The following is a 23,813-nucleotide window of genomic DNA, read 5'->3' as shown; positions in this document are numbered from 1 at the left end:
AAGTGTACAGGTAAAACATGTAGAAGCTTTTTTCCATGTTTTTTAACGTCTTCTATTTATGCATGTTTCTGTTTTCTCTTTAGGATCTCCAGTCAGTGCCCAGCCAGTGATTATGGCTGTTCCTCCTCCTCGGCCATCTACTCTGGTGGCAAAACCAGTTGCATACATGCCAGCATCAATAGTGACTTCTCAACAGCCTTCGTGTCATGCAATTCACGTCGTTCAACAAGCTCCCACTGTTACAATGGTTCGAGTTGTGACCTCCTCTGCAAACTCTGCAAACGGATACATCCTCACAAATCAGGGCACAGCAGGAGGAGCTCATGAAGCTGCAGGAGCAGTGTTGGACTTAGCTGGTGACCACCGAGGTAGCTTGTCACTTCTCTTGCTACTTCACTAATAAATCAAGCAGGCTTGGAGTGTGGGGGAGAATCAGACGTCAGTTTCACTCACTGGGTGCTTAGCCCTTAATGAAAGGTGCTTATCTAGATAAACTTGAGTAGGAGTTCGTCAGGCTGATGTTTCCACCATTGAGCAGGAGTACTGTGTTCCCTTGTCATCTTTGGAGAGCAAATCTAACAGGCTGTGAAGATTGAAAAAACATGAAGTGCTTTAAATATTTGTTAGCCCCTGTATCAATATGATGCGTGTGTATTATTCCCCTGGGCATGGCATGGAAATGTATGCTGCTTGATGGCATGAGAGATGGGCTGAAGCTTCAGGACGGCCTCGTCAGTAAATGACAGTGTTTCTATTCTGCCAGCTCAGTTTCCTAGGGGAAAGCATGTACTTCTGGAACTTGTAGGTGGTACATCATGAAAGCAACTTTCAAATACCAGTTACAACAAAGGCCTCCTCTACAGCAGTACCAGGATCATTGGCTTTTTTTGTTTTAGCGCTGGTTATTATGTTTGAATTTCATTCACATTCTCTGGAAATTCCTATCTATATCCTGTTCATGTTGCTGAAGAACAGTTGCAGCTGCCTGTCACCTGCTCCCTTCTTTCATTCACTAGTTCTTGCTGTCGTTTGTTCTTTCCCTATTTGTCCATTTTATTTCCACTTGTAACCTCTTCCTTCCTAATCCCCAAGCTTTCCTTGCCTTTTCTGCTCTTGCTTCCAGTCATTCTTTCTGCAACTCTCTGCTTAATGCTTATGGTCCGTCTGATTTACAGTCCTGACTTTTTTTTTGGCTGGGTGGCTTATGCTGTTTAAAAAAAAAAAAAAAAAGTTCTTAATATGTTTAGAGTAATTATGCATAATGTAATGTTTTCAAATATTCATCCCTGGCTTCTGATAAGCTTCAAAAAGAGCATTTCAGAGGGACTGATATGCCCTGTTCTTATGTCCCTGTTTGCAGTGAGCAGGTAAGTGAGTCATCACCTTCTCAGAGCTGACTACATGGTATGAGGCAACCCACAGAAAATGTGTATATAGAGCCTGATCTTGCCTAAAGCAATTCTCACAGGGTTAGGCCTCCAGGAATCCTGAGCTCCTTGGAGCCCAAATATGTTACTATTGTGACTAAGCTGCAAACCTGTGAAGCAGTGCTTTCCATTTCCACCGTATAAACATTATAAGACACATCAAAGGCAAGTGACTTTGTGGTGCTGAGGTATTTAAACATTTGTAAGCCCAGCGTATGTATTACTGCGACAGCGTTAATGAGAAGAAAGCCTGCTCCTAGGCCAGCTGGGTGCTAAATAATTGCTGTCTGTTCTGCTCTCCAAGCAGGTATGGATGAAAAGCCAACGATCGCGTTCGCCACGATACCCACCGCCAGCCGTGTTATTCAGACAGTTGCCAGCCAAATGGCACAGGGTGTTCCAGGACAGACCGTCACGATTCTTCAGCAGGCAGCTCCAGTGACCATTGGGCAGCATCAGCTCCCCGTGCGGGCGGTCACCCAGAACGGCAAGCATGCTGTCCCCACCAACAGCATCACCGGCGGTGCTTATGGTAGGCTTTGTTTTGATTGCTCTCCAAGCTTTGCAGTTCAGTTGTGAAGCGAGGAGGTCTTTCCCTTCTCAGTTACGCAAGTTATTCCACGTGGTCGGTGCCAAAGGTTATAAATTTGGCGACTTCTGTGGTTGTAAATGTCAGTCATAGATACAGTCTGCCTGTGTTTGCTCAGGTCTCCTTGATAGATAAGTTTTGCTACCTAATTCTGTTTCAGGGAAGACCAATTTCTCTTTGCCCTTGCCGATGCACGTATTGCTACTTACACTTTTGGGGGTTCCTAGTTGAAACTGTTAGTGATTCTTTCATTAAGCCTCTGCTTTTTCATTTATTTTCCTCTGACAAATAGCCTTTGCTTTCAGCATGCCAAATAATAAAATTTCAGCGGTGCTCTTTAGATCTTGTGAAATATGGCTCCATAGAGCATTAAGAAAATAACATACTTTCCCTTCTTCGGGTCTTAGAGACTGGGAGAAATAAGATGCATTTCATCAGGTGAATGAATGTAGGGCTGTTTGTATACAGGATGTGTTGTAGTCATTTGTCAACCCTGATTTTTAAAATTTCTTGCTAGCTGTGTCTGGCAGTTTCTTTTAGTGCTTGCTCAGCACCTCAGGTTTTGTGCAGTTAAGGATGATGACTGAGGATGGTAGCATCCAGGCTTCTTGCTGCCCCTGTCAATGAGATGCTAAGTATCTCTGCTGGCCCAAGCTGATGCTTACAGGGAGTTGGAAATGAAGGGCACTGGTGAAGTTTTGATGACTTCTTTAAAGCAGAATAGGAATCTCTTACAGAATTTTCTAAGGCAGAAAGTGTGGCTTGCACTTGGAATTGCCAGAATCTTATTGGAGCAATGAGAAATTAATAGCAATAAGATTTTTATGCAGCAAAGATTAAATAAAGCAGGTGGCAGTTCTTACTACCCTGCAGTAGCGTTGTATAATGTAGAGTCAGTTTTTATTTTGCATTTATGTCAAGATATTCTGATCTCAGCAAGTTATTTTTCTAGCTCTCTCATTATGATAGAAGTATTCCAGTTGTGTCTGAGGGTTTAGGTTTTTTGTAATACACAGTGAGTTTTCTAGTTAACAAAATGGAGCCTCATTCTCTTGACTCATCTGTACAAAGTCAGCTTCTCTTCAGCTGCAGGGCTTAGGTACTTTGTCAGTCACTAAATTGTAGTCTCTGCCCACATCCTTATCCTATTTCTCTCTTTCATCCTCTTGATACTGTGTAGCTTTCTTCCCATGCCTTGGCAGAAATCTCTGGGTTTTGAGGACCTTTGTTCTGTTTCCTTTGTTTATTTATCTTAAGGCTTCTTTTTGATGCACGTAGCAGTGAGCACACCATAATGTTCTGTTATTCCATCCTTTGCAAGTCAGTCTGCAGGGCAGAGGATGTGCTGTCTCCTGAGTCCCCTTTGGCTGCTTTTCTTATTGATGCAGAGTCCAAAACCTGCGTTTGTTTTGTTTTCCAAGTGGTGATGTGTGCCAAAGGCAGTGTGTGAGCACACTCTTTGTCTGGAACTAGGAATTGTAGACGTTTTTACGCAGAGCTGCTATTTATATAGTCTTTTTTTTTCTCACCACTTTTATTAATGGGAGGATAGGAGACTTCAGTCAGTACTGAAGTACAATATAGGGGAGCCAGCAATTCCAAAGTTTGGATTCCAGTTCTAGTGGGAACACATTAGATTGTTTGGTGTAAGCTGTAAAACCTTCCTGCCCCTTTGATGAGCAAGACGTCAATGCAGTCAATATTTGGATTGTAATCCAGTGTCCCAGCAGACTGGTTGCTCTTACTGTGCAAGCTCTGCCCCAGCTGTCTTTTTGGCAGTCTCAGATGGGATAAGGAGAACCCTCAATACCAGAAGTGCAACACTCATGTTGTAGCTTGCAAGAAGGTATGATTTTGGGTAGCTAGAGAACTGCCTCTCCAAGAGGTGTGCTGTGATTCTAGCAGAGAATTGATTTTCTGGAGGTGAATATTCCAGTGTTAACGCTGTGTTTGACAATGGAGTGGAAGAAAAAACAAAAAGGAAGTTCGCTGTTGAAGGAGGTTATTACCAGTTTGGTGAACTTGCATAAAACTGGGATTGTTGTGGGGGGAGAGAGAAACGAGGCCAACAAGCCTTACAAAATGGTTTGGAGCACAGTTTGAATGCGTGCCGAGGTGCTGCGTTTGGCTGTGGTGGTTTTGTTTTCTGGAATGACAAACACTTGCGTTGTTTACCACGTTGATTCTCTTTTCTTTCACTTCCCAGCTCTTACAAATCCTTTGCAGCTTCTCGCAGCCCAGGCCAGCTCATCCACTCCTGTTGTAGTCAGCCGGGTATGTGAGACAGGGACTGAAGAGACAGCAGCAGCCTCCTCCAGTGAACCTGAAGTCAAAAGACCCCGGATAGAAGAGTCCAGCGGAGCAGTCCAGGCCCCGACTGGAGTCATCACATCTACAGTGCCACAAGGACAGGCAACCAGTGAATGAAGAACCGGTGGGAGGAGCTGGAGTGGTGTGGGGTGGGCATGGGATGGCAGCAGCCCCTAACGCAGCTTTGAAAGAAAACAAACCACAACTGTAACAGCTCTAAACATAGCAAACAGAGCTCTTTTTAAAGGCAGATTTTTTTTAAAATGGGAGGTCAACAGCTGTTAGAATCACAAGGTGCCAAAAAGACAAGAATGGAAAACCCCTCCCGAGCACCCGTACCTGGAACTCTGTTCTGTCTTTACCTATGGGATATTTTTTCCTTTTTTTTCTTCTTTGTTTTTTAAAGATTCAAAAAAAAAAAAAAAAAAAAAAAAAAAAAAAAAAAAATGTTTTTTTGACTGCTGGGATTTTTTTTTTTTTTAACTGTATTTTCCCCTTTTGGCTCCAAGGGGATGGGATTTGCAGTTCAGCATCTAAAGGAATGTAACACACATACATTCTGCTCCCTGGAAATGCCTTAATACTGCGCTTCTCCGAGCTTTGAAATGTAGGACCATTTTTAAAAGGCCAGCTAAGGCAGTCAAATACTGAAAAATGAGTGCAGTATCTCACAACAACAGCATTAAAGAAACATGGTACCAAGCTTAAAGAAAAAGGCAGATTAATTTTTTTTCTAAAACAGAAAAAATCTGAGTATTAATGAATGTTTATTTATGAGGAGATTCAGGAGGAAGAGTTGCAGAGCTCAACCTCCTGGATTTCCGGATGCAATTTCTCTCCATTTCCTCTGAGGGAGAATGAGATGACAGAGGAACTGTGTTAATTTGGTTCCTGTAAAGATATTAAAAGGTTTTGTACCTTCAGTGACTTCTTACAGTTATTCATCACTTGCTTTGGACAACATCCCAAGTATCTTAATGTCTGAGGATTGTGTGGGGAAGGGTGTCTCAGAGGTTGTATGTGTTTTTGGTATTATTTTTGTGATCACATACTGTGCTCTCCAGCACCAGGGTCTATTCAAATTAGCACTGCACATCAAAGATATCAAAGCCACTGGTCCCCATAAACCTAAGAAAATGTTGCCTGGTCTCCTGCACTGAAGTGGTCTGCCTTCATCTTGACTGGCAGTGGCATCCTCAGCTAGATGGGTGATGTTCAGGATGCCAGAGCTGGGTAGGAATCTGTCTCCAACTCTCTCCCATGGGTGGAAGAGGCTGATAGCAATGCTCCTTTGTTATTTTTCTGAGAGAAAGATTAAGGGCAAGTGTGAGAGGCACCAGAGCTCACACAGCATTTAGTAGAAATTCTGCATGTAGAGACCAAGGCAAAAGAGACCTTTTATTTTCCATGTTTAAGAGTCACTGGAGGTATTAAACAGGTTTTCCAAAAGGAATTCAGAGGCTTCCTTTCATTCTTCAGCTCCATCTCCTGTCTGCCCTACCTTTTAGACTGTTTGAGTTGGCCAGTAGAAGGAGGAATTATTTAAACTGTATTCCAGGCTCTTCATGTAGTACATCTTACAAGCAAAGCAGACTTGAGTGGAGAAGTGGCTGTGTGTGGAACCTGTGACTGGCAAAGGAATCAGCTTCTGCAGAGCTCCATAGCTCCAGCTGACCCTTTCAGCTTTACATTTGTGTGTGATCCCCTTGGTTAATTTGTCTTCTGGCAACACAGCAGAGACTCTGTAACTTACAAAATGTTATGGCTTTATTAATGGCAAGAGTGACTTAACGGGGATGGGGTTGATGGCTTTGGAAGGTTAAACCACAGCAATTTATGTCTGAAATTTAAAGAGGGGGAGAAAGTCCATGCAGTAGCATCTAGCATCACTTGTTCCCTTCTAGGTTTCCTTTCTGTTTGCCAAATCCTATTCAATATCTCTGTCCCACCACTTGAATAAAACCCAAGTGCATTTTATTCTCAAGCCAATTGTTTTGTGAGAAATATTTCTGAAAGTAAGAAAGAATGTTGTGGTCTCATGATTTGTGGTCGCAGTCTACAGTCATGGGCCTGCAAAACTATTTGGGACAGTTCATTTCTCTACAGCTAGGCCTTCGTAATTTGTGTGCCTTCAGTGCCAAGTTATTAGGCTGTGTTTTAGTACTTGGAAATCATTCTTGTGGAGGATTGTTCCAGCCCACAAAGTAATTGAAGCAGGCCAACTTCTAGCCCTTATGTTTCCTGTCAGGAGGACTAGGTGCAGCAGACTGGAAAAGAGGCACATCAGCTCTGTTTTCTCTGTAGCCTTTTCAAGGCAGAATTCAATAAAATGGGCTTCAAGGAAGAAGCTACGAGGGAGAGTGCAGCATAGTGCGTCCGTAATTAATCATTACATTCAGATGAATGCTGTTTAGATCCAGACACACCTCTGAAACAGCCCTGAGACTAGAGAGCTGTCCTGAAGCAGTCTTTGATTTTCCAGCACGTTGGGTGAGTCAGCTCAAGATGAACAACCAGCAGAGCACTGTCTGAAGCTGCCAAACTTCTGTGGCAAAATGTTTCTTTATTGCTCCTTTCCTTTTAGAAGTTCTAAGGACTTCTCTATGCTAGTCCAGCACCGTAGCAATACATCAGCTGAACTGTGGTGCTCTTGTAAACCAGCTGCTATTTCAGTGATACCTCTAAGTCTGTCCTCAGGTCGACTCCATAGATTTGCCTCCTCTGCTTTTGGAACAGAACGATGCTTTCTCAGTCTTCCTTGTGTGGCTCAGAGCACCTTGTGGTTTAAGTGCAAGTTGGCCACAAGCAAATCTCCCTGATCTGTTCAGCCATCTGCTGGAGGTGCCTGGATCTCATGGTTCAGCCCATTGGGATTTCTGTGTTACAGTGCTGCTGAGAGAGCTTTGGTGGGGAGAGGAGTAAGGCATTTTGCTGCATCTGCTGCTGTCTGTATAACAAAGGTCAAGGCATGCTGATTAGTTAACCTCCTATCACTTGGACCTAAGAAGATTTTCAAACTGACTTCATAACACGTGAGTTCTCTTTTCACTGTGCCTCCGACAGACTAATTTTGCTTTGGTTGTGGTCAGTTTATAGCAACTTTTGTTGCCTCCGTTTGCAAACGCTGAATGCAGTTGTTTTGTTTTTCTTTTATCTGAATTCCTCCGTTATTGTTTTGTCTTGACTGTGGTTCATGTGAGACAGGAAGCTTTTTTTACAGTGAGATCATTTAATCTGATGTAGTGATAACAACGCTGTGCTGAACACAGAAATGGAGGTCATGATTAGCTCATAAATTGTTCTTGACAACTTATTCTCTCTGTCTCCCTCCTTCCCCCATGCCATTAATTCTGCCCCTTGTAGCACACACTCTCACTGTTATCTGCTGCCTGAAGCAGCACCTTGCTTAACTTCTATCCAAGCACACAAGGATGCAAATACCTGTGGAGTGCATGTAGCTCCAGAGCTTGATGAAAAAGGTCAGTTTTTGTAACTTTCATTCTGTGTGTTAGAAATGTTACTGCTGGATGCAGTCTGCTTAGGAGAGTGCCGTGAGAACCACGTGAAAGCTTTGGGAGAGAAGTAGTTAAATAACACCTGATGCTTTTGCAGTGCTCCTGCAATCAGTGCTGCGATCTGGCTCCAGATACTGGGAAGGAATAAACTTGGTTTGCACATGTTTCAGACATCTTGTGTACTTGTAACTGTCATTTACAATTAACTTCCACATTTTTCCCCTTTTTCAGTAGGGAAATGCCAGCAGTAAAGCACAGTTCGAAGAACAAAAGATTATGCAGCTGTATCTGAGCAAGTGAGAGTGGCTGACCTGAGCCTTCCTGTGGGGTGATGTGGACGCTTTGCACTGACTGACAGGGATGTTAAGTTCAAGTTAGAGCCTTTTGTCTCTGTTAGTAAGAGGGTTTCCTAGCAAGGTGTTCAGTGTTGCTCTGATGTCCACTAGTGTCTAGGTGACAGCCAGAATGCTGGGTGAAAGGAGAAGCACTTCCCTGCTGCACTTGGATTTGGAGTCTTTAACACAATTAACACAAGGGTCTAATTTAGGAATAGCTCAGGACTTTTCCTGCTGGATCAAAAGCTGTTTCCTTAGTCTTACTGCATTTAATCTCTAAACTCAAACTGGTTGCTTGTTTCCATCTTCCTTGTCTTTCAGATTTAAACTGTGTCTCCTAAATCATAGTTTATCACTGTGATGAATGTAAATCATGTAACGCTGCAATGAGAGGGAAGATCAGATCTCAGGTCTAGATTTCTTTGTCTGTCACTGGCCAGTAGCTGCCTAGAAATGCAGAATAATTTGGGCTGGAAGAGGCCTCTGGATGTCTCTGCTACAGCCTCGTGTTCAGAGCAGGTCTGATGAGATCAGGTCACCATAGAATCACAGAATCACAAGGTTGGAAACGACCTGCAAGATCATCTAGTCCAACCACCACGGTCACGTGCAGCTGAGTTATAAATGCCTTTAGATGGAGCTTCCACAACTCTGCTCCTTCCTCTCATGTCTGACCACGAGGTGGAAGGTTTTTGCATCCCTGCATGTCAATGCCTCTTTCCCATCACTACACACCTCCAAGGAGAGCCTTGCTCTGCATCTCCCAACCAGGCAGCTGAAGGCATGGGTAAGATTTACACCCTGCTTTGCTGCTTCCTCTGAAGGCAGCAGCCTGGTTATCTCCACCTCTTCTGCACTTTGGGTGCTCAAGCCTCCAAGGTAGAATTCTGACAGAAGATCCCTCCCTGTTGTGCACTGGTGAGCCCAAAGCTGCACTCAGTACTCCAGATGCAGTATCAAATGCTGAATTCATTCCAGTGGGATTTTACCTTGAGCTTCTGTGCTGGAGCAAAATCTCACAGGTTTGCCCATCCTGCTGCTCATAGGTTGGACTCTGGCATTAAGCAGGAAGCTCTAAAGGTGTGTGACTTGGCTTCACAGCTTTGTCCTTACTTTGGGCTTTTGAGGTTACAAATGCCATCCTGCAGCAGATGATCTTTTCCCTCTTCAGACAGGCTCTCGATCAAGTTCTCATTTCCTCTCTCTGCCACAATTTTTCCCTTATATTTGTAGCTATTTCTATTGACTCTGGAGTCCTTTAATCCAGCTCCTAACTCAATGCAATTGCTTGAAGGTCTGCATCTGGTGAGAATCTGTGCGTTAGGTTGCAGTTACACAACAGATGGTTCAATCATGTAACTTCTTGTTTCCTTCTGGGTAAAAATTATGCCAAAGCTGCTATTACTGTAGCATACACTACTGTCATGAAGTGTAGCTCGCAGTGGAGCCAGCTGTGCTGGGAAAAACAATCACTACGATGTCATCAGGCTGGCTGGAGCTGATGAGGCTGAAGCAGTGCTTGCATGTTGGTCTGGACCTGCCCAGAAGGTAGCTTTGTGCTGGATCATCTCTGAGCCCAACAACTGGCTGACAGGGTTAGAGCAGCACATGCTGCTGGCCGGATTGTTTGCAGGACTGTGCGTGTGTAGTAAGCAGCAGTGAATGCACCTAGCTGAGATGGTGGGTTTGCTCTGTTAGATGGCTTTCACAGGGCAGTAATAGAGCAGCGAGCGTTTTACTTTGTTCTAAGCAAAGCATTTTGAACAATACTGGGGTTTTCTTGGAACGCTGTTGTTTAAATTCCAGATTTGTAATCGAGTTTGGTACCTGTGCTTTTTGATACCTTTCTGATTTACCAACCCTGAATTAAACCCTTCAGAAGGTCTGGCTGGTCCTCTCCTCGTGTGTCACTTTACGTTTCAGAAAGAACTTGTGCCAAGTCTCCCCTTTGCTCTCAAGATAGAAGAACCCACTGACAATTCATGGGTGGCAGCTAAGGTAGAAACTCTTTAAATAATTTTTTTTTTTTTTTCCAGAGAATATTAAGTTAGATCTGTGTAAACATAAATTTTATATTTATTAATGTGTGTGAGTGTGTAAATATAGATATATAAACGGTCCGTGACTATTTCTTTCTCTTCAGTGGTACTTTACACAGACTTTTATACCGTATGTCGACAAATTCCTGCACCAGGCACTGATTTGGAAAGAACAACGTACCTGTTTGTGTGGCAGATGTGGGCAGCCTGCAGAAGCAGCTTTCCTGCACTGATTGCTGTCACCCCTCTCGCAGAGCAGATGAGGCGCTGCGGTGCTTGCATCTGCCTTGTGTAGGAGCTCCTGGCTTTGTCATGCACTCAGCACCCACAGCCCATGCTGCTTTCCTGGCAAGAAAACCCCCAACTGGCACTAATGAAAGCTGGAAGCCTTTCTTGTCTCCAATTATCTCTAGATGTGGTATTGGGGAGTTCTTTACGCTTCTGCTGTGTGAGTAATGGGACCCTCTTGCTAACAGAGGGAACGGATGGAGGGTCTGTGAGGATGCTGTGAGGCTGGGGAGCTCCTCTGTCTGTCTGTCAGGGGGTGAACTATCATTGGGGCACAGAGAAACAGTTTCTTCATGGTGGGATTTTTCTCCTTTTACACTTCCCTCTCTTTATGGGGTATGAGGTCTCCATTCACAGAGAATAACTTTTCCCTAACCTGTCAGTTTTCAGTCCTGGTTTAACTCCAGGATGCTAAATTCAGAAACATGCATTTTTGACCTACTTGGGGCTGTGAGAACTATTCTTAAAAGCACGTGATACTGGGCTTCCTAATCTGAAGAGCTCTTACCAGAGCTGCAATTCCTTTGTGAGGACCTGAGCAAATGCTTTGCCTCGGTTTCTGCTTACTGTCTGCTGGTTGGGCTTTGATATTTGAGGGAAAACAGGGCTTGAAGGTGTTACAAGGAGGAACCTTGTATATATACAAGAATAAGAGCAGTGAAAGGAAACAGCTTTCCTTCTCAGTAGAAAGAAAGTAAAAAGAAAAGAAGAGGAGAAAAAAAAAAAAACCCTTGTGACAACCAGCCTTCCCTGTTATTTGGTATTATTTGATTACTACTTCATGTCTGCTGCTGGGTTAAGCAACACATGCAGCATCTCATACCTTGGCATCCTTGATCCAGACCATTCAGTCTCACTTCTATCCCGCTCAGGTTCACTGAAAGCAATCTGAAACAGAGCCTTCCGTAAAGCTAGGGGTTGAGGAGAAAAGCCGGTTAGCTCAAGTAAAATGTGATTTAATTGGAGCAGAAAAAGTGATGTTTCCTTCTGTTTCTGTTTTGCTGCTAAAAGTCCAGTGCAGGAGATGCTGATGCTTTGCTGTGCTGAGTGCTGCTCCTTAGATTTGGGCAGGCTAAGAAGGCAGGTTGGTTTCACAGCAGGGTTAGGGTTTAGGGGATTGCTGTCAGGCTAAATTCACTGTATGCCAGCCCTCAAGATGGTCTTAAAGCAGAGAGAATCAGAGTGTTGTGCTTTGTAAGAGCTTTCTTAATGGAAAAGAAAGCAATGTTTAAAAAAAAAAAAAGTGTTCAATTGTAACATTATGGAAAATGGTTTTAAAGTATAACAGCTTTACAAGGTGGTACTCTTGGGTTCCATGTGTGCTGTTTGTACCATGATGGGATGGCCTTGTCCTGCTATCCAAAGAACTGTCTGAAGCTGTCTTGGGATAAATCAAAAGCTGTATGAGCAGTGGGTGGTGAAGCTGGAAGCCCTGGTCAGATTCTGAATATTTTCTTTAAAAGAAAAAGAAAAAAAAAAAAGCAGTTTGGGTTTCCCCCCCCATTTTGTGATTGCATTCACACCGAGTCATGTGGGAAAGCTGCAGTGGGACAAGGACCAGGATACTGCAGTGCTGAGACAGAAGCAGAACTGGCTCTGTTACGAGCAGCCTTACCCCTCTTGCCTGGATTCAGCACTTAATTTAAGGAATTGTGAAGGGGGAGAAAGCCATGCCTGCATTTCAGTTCCTGGTGTTGCCTGTACGAGCTCCAGCAAGATGTTTGGGGTTTTCTTTTGTAAGACTGATATCAAAAGTACTTTTTCTTCTTTTGTGACTTGTTTTCACAGTCAGTGCTTTTTAAAAAGCAAGGTGTGTGTGTATCCCCAGTGGAAGAGCTCCGTTTGGGGCAGCGGTTGGGAAGTCCATCATCTCACCAGGCCGCGTTGCAGCTCTGCATCCCAGCAGTGCTGACAGCACAACCAGCACCTGAGGAGCAGAGCCTGCATTTCTGCATCAAATGGAATACAGTGGGTTGTGTTGTTTTTCAAATATGGAGCCATAATTTTTTTTTTTTAACTGATTTGAGATCTGAATGTGATTTCTAATGTATCAAGAACAGTAATATTTTAAAGCTATAACAAAGTTTTAAATTTCTACAATTTTTTTTTTCATTTATTTCAACTGTTCTGTTACCTTAATTTGATGTATGTGGATGGGGAGTGTTGCTTCTCCTCTTAGCATTTGTTTCTATAACCAGAAATAAAATTATATATGAAAGAGAAGATGCCCTGAAATCACTTGCTGCTTTCCAGTGACAGACCTGCACGCTCCCCGGGTGGAACTGAGGGGGCTTAAAACCAGGCTGAGCCTCCCACCCACCCTGGCAGCTGATCCCTCTGGATGCAGCAAGTTGTGGCTGGCGTCAGATGAGATGCAGAACTTTGTGCTCACACAGAGCCGATGATTTTTGACAGCGCTGTTCCACTCTGACCAAGGTGGTGTTTTTTCCTGTGGTAAACTTGGTTGGGTAAGTATTTGTGCCTTTTTTTTTTTTCCTTTTTATATGGAAGAAGATAGGAGGTTTGGACGCTCTGTTTCAGAGTCTACAGGTAGCTGTGCATGTGTTTGAGACCCGTAATGCCCCCTGTGAGGGTTACCAGGCACTTCTCAAGCTTTAGTTTTCATTCCATCAAGAAGTGAAACAAAATGTCATTTTGAGAGGTGAGCTACAGCAGAAGTTTTGCCTGTGACTTACAATCACTGTTTCGTAGGTGTGTATGGTGACAGAGATTACTTCTGTATTCACTGTACCCAAGTTACACAATTACTTTTGGCGTTCCTCGTCCTCATAAAGGAGCTAGAATTTAAATTCTTGATTTATTTTGACTAATTCTGAGCTCTGAAATTGGAGTGTTTTCGAAACCACAGCTGACACAGTTATCTACATTCGATTAATGCTTCCACCTTTAAAATATTATTTAAAAAAAATATATTAAAAATATTTTTAAAAGTGTGTTGTTCAGCACAGACGTTCATCCAGAGCCTTTCTTTTTTTTGGCTGCTTATAGTTGTGGAGGCATCCCTGTATCCCTGTGCCCACCAGGCATGCAGCCAGAGGAGAAGGCATAGGAGAAAACCAGAGCTCTGCTGCTCCTCTCCGCCCTGCTCCCTGCACTGGCCGTGCTGTTGATAGCTGGGCTCAGGGATGCTGCTGCCTCTGAGGGTGAAAGAGAGCCGGTGCTTCGGTGGCTAATGGCCAAGGCACGCTGTTAATGAGTGCTGAGGAGTCCATCAGGCTGCGCGGAGCCCCAGGGCCGTCAGCATCAGGAGAGGATGTGTCAGGGAGCTGCAGCCCCTCCTGCTGAGCAGCTGTTCCGAACGTCCTTTGCTCTATGCGGGCCGCTGAGGTTCCCGAACCTGCGCTGGTATCACGCGGAGCAGCCCGGCGCTGCTTCGCTCCCTGGTGCCGAATAACAACGTTGTAACCGCCAACTAATTAACCAAGCGGAATTGGCCTGCGCTCCTCCTCCCACCGTTCAGACACCCGCTCTGTGACAGCGCTTTCTTCCGCACCAAACACGGCTGTGCTCCCCCCCTCGGAACGTCCCTAGGGCGGAACCTTCGCGCAGGGCCGCCGCGTGCCCCGGGCCCGGCGCTGCGGACCGCTCTGCTCAGGGGGAGCGCGTTGGCGACGGACCGGGAGGGGGACAGCGTGCAGGGAGCGCAGGCGGGATGGGCACGGCGGCGGCCGAGAGCTTCCTGAAGCAAGCCAGGTAACGGGATGCGGGGCGGCTCGGGGTGTGCGAGGGCCGGGTCCTCACGTCCTCTCGTCCCTCGCAGGGAGGTGCAGGAGGACGAGCTGAGCAGGTTCGCCGCCCGCGTCGCTGCCCAGCTGCAGGGCCCGGAGCCGGGCCCCGAGGCCGCGGACTGCCTGCAGCGGCTGCACCTCGTCCTGGCCGCCAGCAAGAGCCCCCGTCGGTGAGTGCCGGCTGGGTGAAGGCAAAGCGTGCGTTGTTTGAGCCGAGAAGGTGGGAGGGGAGGGCTGGAGCTTTGAGGGAGCGCTCCTTTTTGTAAACAGTGCGTTCGGCGTAAGAGTTAAAGCCCTGTTTGTGTCGTTTTCCCCTTGCAGAGGGCCACCGTCCCTTCTCAGTGAGTGTAGCGGGCGCCGTGTCACAAGCCGTGCTAAGGGACGGAATTCGGATGATAATTAAGACATTAATCAGGGTCGCTGTGAAGCGAGATGATGCCAGCGGCACAGACGTGCAGGCTGTAGGCACGCAGCTCCGCTCCTAACGCTTTGCTGACCCCGCAGGCTGGATGCTCAACTCGTGGAGCTGCTGCAGGCCGTGCTGTGCTCACCCAAGTGCCCCGAGCAGATCCAGCTGCTGTGCGCTGCCCTCCTGAGAGAGATGGCACCCTGCGATGGGCTGCGCCTCTCCTGCCATAGGATCCATGACACAAAGCTGCTGAGCCTGGTCTCCTCCGTCCTGCTGGCCCAGGTGAGCTGCCTCACAAGGCAGGTGTCCCTTTGTTAATATGGATTTGTTTTCTGATTCTTCTCTGTGTTTGTTGAGCTCATGGGGAGTGAAAATCAGCTGGTGATATCCAGGAGAAAGCAGTTATTTCCCTGTCCGTTCAGGGAATGTTATTAGTCTGTTTTGTGTAGGAAAATCTGGGAGCTTTTTTAATACAAATTTGGATGCTGATTCAAAGACCTGGATTCTCCATGGAGAAGGAAACGCGAGAACTCACTTTTTTGCATTCCATCCACGTTGATTGCTCTCTGAGAAATAAACTGGAAACCTCACCTTGCTTTTTTCTTTCTCCCATTGCTTCTCTTACATGTGCCTGCTAAAGATAAAGCATTTTTCTTAATCCATCTGAAGTTTTTCACTGTGAGTCTCACTGTATGCTCAGCAATGTCTCCTACATTTTTGTTTTGCACTTCTACAGGATAAAAACGTAGCTTGTGTTTTAATTTTTCTTAGATTCTAACTAAAACTAGAAAGAGGTTTTCCTAATTCTTTACACTACTAAAACGTGCTGCGTTTTAGCTGTTTCAGAATCACTTCTGTGGCTAAAAATGGAGCAGTGAGTGGCAGCCCCTGCCATGAACACAGCCCTGCTTAGGCAGAACCTTTAAAAATATGGTCTGTATTTGTTGCTGTTTTGGATGGAAATCATCTTTCTTCTCTCTTCTTACCTGCCTGTCCCCCTTGGCTCTGTAAAACTGATGTTCTTCTGATAAAGCTTTTGGCTTAGCAGAAGGCACAGCCTCTGGGGTTGCATTAGGAGCTGGAAACCTGCCATTGATTTTAGTCCAGCCAGATTTTCCTCTGAGCAGCAGGAGGAAGCACATCAGTAATGCACATAAGCAGCACCGTTGTTTGCAGTAGGCAGCAGCGACGTATCTGTGGGACAGGATGAGGGTCTCTCTCCTTTTTCCTTCACCGTAAGGATCCCCAAACTTTAAGCTTCCTTTTTAACAGGGTCTTTCTTTCCTTTGATCAGTTTGCCCCCATCTGTTTGCTAGAGGAGCATAGAAAGTAACCAGTCGTGGGTGAGGTTCTAATATGACGTTTCTCATTGGAAACTTGCCTGTTGTTTCCTAATTGCTTCCAGCTATCAGGTACAAAGCTGACATTAGATGGAGACTGTCAGAAATTGATATTTGTTCCCCTCCTTCAACAAACAGCTGTCCAGGACCCCAAGCAGCAGAGAAGGTTTAGTTCTCGTTGGCATGATAATGCTCATGAGGAAGGAAAATCTCTCCAAAGGCTGCGTCCACCTGTTATTGTTAAAAAGAAAATATTTTGGACAGAAGGGTTTCTTGGCATCTCAGAACCACAGCTGTAAGGCTTTATTTTCCTCCCTGTGAGGATATGGACTAAGCAGAGAGTCCTCTAACATGCTGCAACGCTCCATTTTCTGTTCATAAATTTCTTGTTTAGCAGCTAGAAAGCTGGCCGCAAGGGGAGCAGTTAATGCTTGTACTCGCTGCTCTGGAATTGATGGATCAAAGTCGTGTTTAATTTGAGGACAGCCACTGCAGCTTTTGATTCCCACCTCAGGTGATGTTTGTCCACGAACACGTTGCTCCATCAGAGAACTTTCCCCTCCTGAGATCTATGAATTCACATTGCTGAAGAACTCTGTTAGACATGGTAAAATAGCCTGTGCTGTGAGTTGTTTCTATCCTTGACATTGGAATCGATGCCTGGTGGAGGAGTTCTGTATGGTAGTGGTCTGTAGTGCTGTTAAGAGATTATCTGCCTGGCTTTACCTCTGCTTTATTTTGAAGGGAGAAGAGAAGGCTGCAGTGTCTGCTGTGGGACAGCGTGTTGTGAAGGCCCTGGAAGGAAGATTGCCTGAGGGCCAGAGCTCTCGGTATCTTCTTCCCGTCCTCTCAAATGTCGTCAGCCTGTCACCAGAAGCTCTAACTGAAGGTAAGTGTGTAGGAGACCTGGGATTACCATCTGGCTTTGATCTGCATAGTGATCAGAGAGGTCCTTGAAGACTTTGGATGGGAGAAGGAGTTGGAAAGTGCTCTTAAAAGTGACATTTCTACCGCAAGGAAAGTGAGGTTGGGTGAGGTACATTGTGCCACTTAAAGAACAGATTGGGCCATCAGCTGCTTGGGCTCCTTCCAGGGGACAGAGTTCAGTACAGATCTGTATCAAATTAACACATCCCTTAGCTTAGGTATGGGTCTCTAGATGCAGTAGGAATGTGAAACTGCAGATATTCTGAAGAGTATTGGGCAAAGAGAAATAGAAAGACAGCTGAAGAGCAGTAGAGGTGTGCTGCAGAGACTGCTTCTCTGATCTAGCTGTGAGCTTGTGATTTTCTTTGTACAGAGCAGATCAATGTAGTCAGCAAGAAGATGGCTGACTGGCTGAGGTATGCAAGTACTCAGCAAGGAGTCGCTCAGCCCTCTGGAGGCTTCTTCTCCAATCCCAGAACCAGACAGGTCAGTGTTGAATTGCTGTGTTTATCTCACAGGGGTGTTTGCTTGTCAGCAGCCTGCTGTTATAATCAACTTCTGATAAATCTGGAAGTGCTGCTCTATTTGGTCACTTTCTTGGGGAATATGTAGACAAAAGGCATAAGAAATCAAAGTAAAGGTATTTGTAGCTTCAGAATTTAGGAGTCCTGCTGTAGAGAAGGAACTTATGAAATAGTTTTTGGGTGAGAATCATTAGTTGGTCAAGTACCTTGGAGTAAAAGCCTTGTGAGTGGGAGGGAAAAGTTAGAGGTATTTCGGGTGGGGAGGAGGATGCAATGCTGCTGGCTTCTCTGGCTGTAGAAGATTGCCCCACTGCAGTGCACAGTGCATGCAAACAAGGACTGCTGGTCTCCACGGGCTCAGGGGAGTTTTCCTTGCCCTCTCACCTCACCTGTCTTTGGGGGCCTTACCTGCTGCATCTTTCCTCCCAGCCTGGTCCTGTCACAGAGGTGGATGGTGCCATTGCCACAGACTTCTTCACGGTGCTCTCGCTGGGTCAGCACTACACAGAGGATCAGTGGCTCAACATGCAAACCTTCTCCATGCTGCAGAAATGGCTGCTGTGCTATGGGGGCAAGGAGATGAACACACCAAATTCAGGTTTGAATCAAGGGGCTGCAGACAAGGGTGGGTTTGCACCCCCCAAGAGGTAGATGTGTTCTGACTTGATGAGGTGGCTGTGCCAGAAATCCAGCAAGAGGCCGGAGGGTGGGCAAGAATTTAGAGCTCTTGGACTAAGACAAAACCTCCTGGCTGATGCTTTCTGACACTTCTGCAAGGATTTATTCATTCAGTGTTCCCTGGTTTCAGACAAAATGCCACGTGTCCCTGAGGAAGAGGATGTAGGTTGCGGGAGATGGCATTTCCTTAGTATTCCTGTGTGACTGCCTTCTTCCCAGCCTTCTTTACTTCGCAGTGTGCCTGGGGACAGACCCCTCCCCCTCTGTTGCTCAGCAGCAAGTGGGCTGCAATGCCTGTGATGCGAGCTGATACGTGATAACCTTTATTCTCTAGGTGACAAAGCAGAAATGGACAGGTCTGTTATGTCTGTGGTCTCGGCTTCATCCACGTCGAGTCGCCTGCTTCCCCCAAGGGAGCGTCTGCGGGAGAAAGCTTTTGAGTACTGCCAGCGGCTGATGGAGCAGAGCAATCGCCGTGAGTCCTGCCGTGAGCCCTCCTTGTAGTGTTCTTGAAAATGCTTCTGCTTTGCTGCTTCTTTGGGCTGAGGTCTCACTCCCTGGCATCCACAATGAGGCTGGAGGCACAGGACTGGCTGCAGCTGCCGGTGTTTGTCTTGTACGCCTTAAGCCTGCCTCCTAACTTTGATTTGTAGGGATGCTGTGGAGTTTGATTCTTACTAGCCTGGAATTTGGATCAGTATGTGTTCCCACCTGTCCTGAAATCTGGACTGGTGCTCATACTGACAGCCTAACATTCCTGTTTGGAGTCTGGATTTAACTTAGACATATTTCTCTGGCAGAGGCCCTGAAGAAAGCTGATGGAGACCTGCAGAAAGCTGTAAGTACACGGGGATGGGGCTGAAGCTCTCAGTGCTGTGACTTCCTCCCACTGTGATCTGGCTCTCTGCCCTTCTGCAGTGTCTCATTGAGGCAGTGACAATCATGGACATCATCTGCAAACAGGACTCCTCCTATGTGTACCGTGCAGCATCCTTCCTGAAGATCTTGCATGGCAGGATCAGCGGGGATGCCACTTATGCCAGGGCACTGCTGCCCATTGCCCAGTTCTTCCTAAATCATGGTAAGTCATCCTCCACAAATTAGTCTGGCATACTCACAGCACAGCTTTTGTCCTGGCAGTTTGCTGGCTGCTGGAGGTTATAATTCAGCCTTGGCTGTACTCCAGGATTCATGATCCCACTCCTGGAGAGTCAGAAGCTGGGCTGTCCTGTGTTTTGTAGAAAAACACACCCAGATTTAGTTTTTGCATATCCCTTGGAGCCCCTGTTGACAGGACTGCTGGGTGAGCTGTGCTCAGGAATGTGCTGTATCCTCCCAGGCGAGATGGCTGCTGTGGACTCTGATGCAATCTACAAGCACTTATTCACTGATATCCCAGCTCAGCTCTTCCACAACTCGTCTCTGGCTTTTGAATTTGTCCTATTCTGCAAAGACAACAGCCGGCTCTTCACTGAGACCTCCAGCATATTCAGGCAGAGTTTCCCAAATCTCTTCAAGGTACATCTTGCCAGAGCAGCACAGGAGACAGCCTGCTGTGCTTCTTTTCTATGCCTCCAAATCCTTGCTTTCAGCACACCCCACAGCCCACCATTATACCTCTGTGGCAGGGCACAGGCAAGAGGGGTGGGTAAGAAAGACTTAGAAAATAGTGAGTTTGAGGTGGAAAGAGGGTTCTGGGTGTGATTAGCTCTGCTAGGAGAGGGGAGTGTGGGTTGGTATTACATCAGTGCGTAGTGCGGGGTGCACAGTTAGGACACAGCAGTTTGGCTTTGGGAAACTTGAAGCATTTCAACTTGCTCACCATTAAATCAGCTTCTAAGTGCGTGTGTTGAGCCACCAGCAGCCTCCCTGGTTCTTGGCTGAACTCTTAGTCTTTGTTTCTGCTTTTCAGAAGTGACTTTCCGTTCCTGATCCCTTTTGGTCACAGTGTGAGAATTGTCTTGGCCATGTGGTGGAACCCTGGGGATAGTGCAGCAGTCTGTACTGCTTTCTTACAGTTTCTGGCATGGAACAGCCCGCCCCTTATTGCTGAGTTTGTGGATATTCTTCCATTTCTGCTGGATGCAGGAACAGCCATTGAGATTTTCCATTTGTTGCTTGACCTGCCCTGTCTCACAGCAGCTCTGGATGTGCAGATGAGGTAATGCTAACTGCCCTTCCTCTCACTTGCTTATCAGGGTTTTGATGTTGACTACACGCTTCCCTGAGCTTCAGCTGCCCTCTGGCTGCTGCTGTCGGAGTGAGAGGCTGCAGTCAGGTTAGCACAAAGCTGCACAAGACATCAGCCCAATTTTCCTGGTAATGTGATGTGCACAGAAAGAGAGCTGTTACACCTCAGTACTGGGCTGTCTTTGAAGCTCAGAGTTGTTGTCATTTCATCACCTGCATACAGATCCAAACTATTGCCTTGTGCTGGAGTGTCTGCCATCAGCCACTGCCTCCACAGAGATGTGGACTAGTGGGTCGTCCCTCCCTTCCCTGCTCTTGCTCCCCTTTGCTGGCTGTGTTTTGGAAGCAGATAGAAGTTTTTTCCCAAACTGGGAAAAAGGGCACTGAAAGAGTGTCCAGGGAGATGGGAAAGCATTGGAGCTGACTGTACTCACTGCTGTACTTCTGCTCTTCCTTTTGTTCTCTGACATTAGCAGCTCTTTTTGGAGCGCTCAGAAAAGGAAGCCATCCTAGATACAAGAAGTTGGTTGAGGTCTGTTTCTCACCACTTCAGGCATTCTGGCTCTCTGGCTTTCAGGGCACTTGGGTTAGACCAAGTTAATGTCCCTGTTTCAGCAGCAAGTGTGTTACTCCATTGCTCAGGATTCCAGCTGTAGCCTGGCCCATTCTCACAGTTCAGCACATTCTGTGTGTCCCTCCTTCTAGGTCTTCCTCTCTCCCATCTGCTGAGAGGGCTGCCTGTGATCCTGCTGTGAAGCCAGCTGCCTGCCTGGAGGCCTTTCGCAATCCCCTCTACAGGAGTGCATTCCAGTACCTTCTCCGTGTCGAATCTGTTTCTGAAGACTTCCAGGAGAGGTAGGAGGTTGCTTTAGGAGAGTGCTATGAGGGTTTGATTCGGCCTGCCAAGTCTGGGAGGCAGCACTGGGATTGCTAGGAAAGGCATAGCTGCGTTCATCTGGGCTGAGGTGGGCTTGACCTTCCCTCCCTGCATGAGTTCTGCCAAGTGCTCTAAGGCTCTGTGGGCTATAGGGAAGGGAAGACAAGGGAGTAGTTGGGAGCACACCTTTATCAGTAGCTTCTTTACTGCCTGCAGGCTGATTCCACTCCGACAGCTGCTGGGATCCCTGGCAAGCAGCCCAAGGGTCATGCAGTGTGCAGACACTGTCCCTGTCTTGCTGGAGCTCTTTTTCAGTGTGGTGGCTGAGGTAAGTGCTTTTTGGGCAGTTTGACTTCCACACGTCCTGTGGGGATTTCTTGTTAGGTGAAGAACAATCACTGCAAGGAGTGTTAACACAGTGCAACTTCAGCAGAAGGGTATAGGAAGTGAGAGAATGGGGTGGTCCAGTACTGGCAGAGAGCTGCACTGAGCTGCCCGCTTCATCCAAAGAAGGAAGAGAGCTCCATGGTGCAGTATCAGTGTTCACAGTTGTTTTCCCAGGCAGCTGTGAGCAAGTGCAGGATGAGTGCCTGGTGCCTGCTTTATGCACTGCTCTGCTGCTGTACCAGGCAGTCTCTGTGCTGGCATAGTCCTCTCTGGCTGATCAGTTTGAGTTTTGGTTGCTGGAAGTCACCAGTGTTGCTGAAGCAGAGGTTGTTTCTCAGTTTGCAGATGCATCTCTGATAAACCAGCTGGTGGTGCTGGTGCTGCAGAGAAGCGACCAGCTCTACGAGATCCCAGCGTTTAAAGATGACGTGCATAGGTGAGACAGAACAGAAGGCCTGGCCAAGCTCTCAGCCCTTCTGCTGCCTGCAGCCTGGCTTCCCAGGACAGCACAGCAGCTGTTGTAGTTGTGACCTTCCCGAGCGTGCAGCTGCTGTGCTAGTAGTTGGATGCTGCCAGCACCTCCTCGGTTTGGTGACAAGTGCCTTGGCTGCGGTCTGAGCTCTCTCCATCTCTCCTGCAGGGTGCTGAGCTCACAGCTGGTGATGCTCTGCAAGCTGCGCCCTGCGCTCGTTGTGGAACTGTCCAAAGAGCTGCTGGAGTTCTCAGGAACCGTCAGCAACGTCCAGAACAAGGAGCCCATCTTCACCCACGTGGTAAGCGGGGCCTGCCTGCTTCTGCCAAGTGTGTCCCGGCTGCAGTGCCATCTGTTGGTCAGCTTCTCTTTCCTCCTTTATCCTGTCTTAGCATGACATCATCTGATTTGCTATTGCCTAAACTGTGGTAAGATCCCCTTTCCTTCTGGTTGCCCTGAGTACATCTGCCTTTGTTTCAGGTCTGGGCTATTGGAGAGTACATGTCTGTGTCCTATGACAAGCGCTGCACTGTGGAACAGATCAACCGCTTCTTTGAGGCTCTGGAGGCTGTGCTGTTTGAAGTCACCCAGGTCCGACCACAGGCCAGTGTCCCCAGCTGTGCACCCCGTGCCATCGCTGTCCTTATGACTGCCTTGACCAAGCTGGCAGCTCGCAGCCAGGACTTGATCCCCAGGTAAGGACTGATGGCAGGCAAGGGCAAAATGGCAGAAACTTGCAGATCTGATGGATCCAAACACAGATGTTTGCAGTGTTAGATGATGATACTTGGCAACTGATGGAACCTGGAAGTGAAAGAGAACAGAGGAAGCGAACTGTAGGGAGGCAGCTTGAGGAAGTGAGCTTCATCTGCTGACAGACTCTCTGTGCATCAGGACAAAGGACAATTGGCGTCTGGTGTTTGCTTGCAACAGTCTTCTGTGGTCCACATGATTGCATAGTGACCCTGTCGGGTACGAGGCTCTACCATCTGAAGTTCGTGTCGTTCTCTCCTGCAGGGTGTCCTTGTTCCTGTCCAAGATGAGGACGTTTGTGCAGAGCCCTGCTGTCACCTCTGTGTACTGCGAGGAGGACCGTGAGGAGATCCTTACCCGGGCAGCCGAGCTCATGAACCTCCTAAAAATGCCAAGTGTGGCTCAGTTTGTGTTCACACCATCTGTGGACGTGGCCCACACACGGTTTCAGAAGGAGGTGAATGACACCCTGCCTTCTGCTCTGAGGATAGTGACCCGTCTCCTAGAGCCAGCTCCTGGCTTTGTGCCGGGGTGAGGGTGTGGGGTTTGTGGGAGGCTCCAGCTTCTACTGTAACTGATCTGACACAGCCAGCACTCAAGGCTGAGTGCTCTGAACTGGAAACGAGGAACAAATGATTGTGAACGAAACAGAAAACAGGAATAAGTAGAGCTGAGGCTGCTCTTTAGATTGCAGCCTGTTTTTGTGCATCTCTCTGGTAGCATCTGTTGCTTTTTCTACCTCCTATTCCTGTCCTACCTCTTTCAGGCCAGTATGGATTGAAAATAAGTGGGTTTGTGTGAATGAGTGAGTGAGTGCCTGCATTACCACCCTGCCAGCCCATCACATCCCTTTGTTGACATGCATCCTCTTCTCTCCTTTCCCCTGACTGCACCCTGGCTACACACGTGATTCCTGTCACTTCTGCTTGCCAAGCAAAGTTCTTTGTGAGGCAGAGAAAGCAGAAGTGGCTCCATTAAATCTGTTGTGTGCCTTCACTGCTCTT

At 46.9% G+C, this 23,813-nt stretch overlaps 2 protein-coding genes across 6 annotated transcripts in view; both read left to right on the top strand.

Moving 5' to 3' along the window:
* Nucleotides 1-4,761, top strand: part of FOXK1 (forkhead box K1) — a 58,628-nt gene extending 53,867 nt beyond the window's left edge. For both annotated transcript variants that reach the window (XM_042828229.1, XM_042828228.1), the window contains exons 7-9: nt 84-368; nt 1,735-1,959; nt 4,223-4,761. In XM_042828229.1, the coding sequence (XP_042684163.1) occupies nt 84-368; nt 1,735-1,959; nt 4,223-4,443 (731 nt within the window). In that variant the 3' untranslated portion in view covers nt 4,444-4,761. The remainder of the gene's footprint in view (nt 1-83; nt 369-1,734; nt 1,960-4,222) is intronic.
* A 9,406-nt stretch (nt 4,762-14,167) lies between these two features.
* On the top strand, nt 14,168-23,805 carry AP5Z1 (adaptor related protein complex 5 subunit zeta 1). Of its 4 annotated transcripts, XM_042828199.1 has the most exons (17): nt 14,168-14,217; nt 14,285-14,422; nt 14,757-14,943; nt 16,746-16,890; nt 17,302-17,414; nt 17,882-18,050; nt 18,465-18,605; nt 18,931-18,968; nt 19,049-19,211; nt 19,470-19,648; nt 20,149-20,291; nt 21,026-21,175; nt 21,414-21,525; nt 21,923-22,020; nt 22,225-22,357; nt 22,537-22,751; nt 23,074-23,805. In XM_042828199.1, exons 1-17 carry the CDS (start codon nt 14,177-14,179, stop codon nt 23,342-23,344), a joined length of 2,436 nt encoding a protein of 811 aa, XP_042684133.1. In that variant the 5' UTR covers nt 14,168-14,176; the 3' UTR covers nt 23,345-23,805. The 4 variants fall into 4 exon arrangements, with proteins under 4 accessions (XP_042684133.1, XP_042684131.1, XP_042684130.1 ...); XM_042828197.1 differs by having other exon boundaries at nt 14,211-14,422; XM_042828196.1 differs by having other exon boundaries at nt 14,211-14,422; nt 18,465-18,617.
* The last annotated feature ends 8 nt before the right edge of the window (nt 23,806-23,813 follow it).

The sequence above is a fragment of the Centrocercus urophasianus genome, unplaced genomic scaffold, assembly GCF_019232065.1.
Source record: "Centrocercus urophasianus isolate 14NV4802_14NV808 unplaced genomic scaffold, USGS_Curo_1.0 seq_29, whole genome shotgun sequence".
NCBI classification, from domain to species: domain Eukaryota; kingdom Metazoa; phylum Chordata; class Aves; order Galliformes; family Phasianidae; genus Centrocercus; species Centrocercus urophasianus.
The sequence above is the reverse complement of the archived record's forward strand: the minus strand, read 5'-3'. Positions and strand labels throughout refer to the sequence as shown.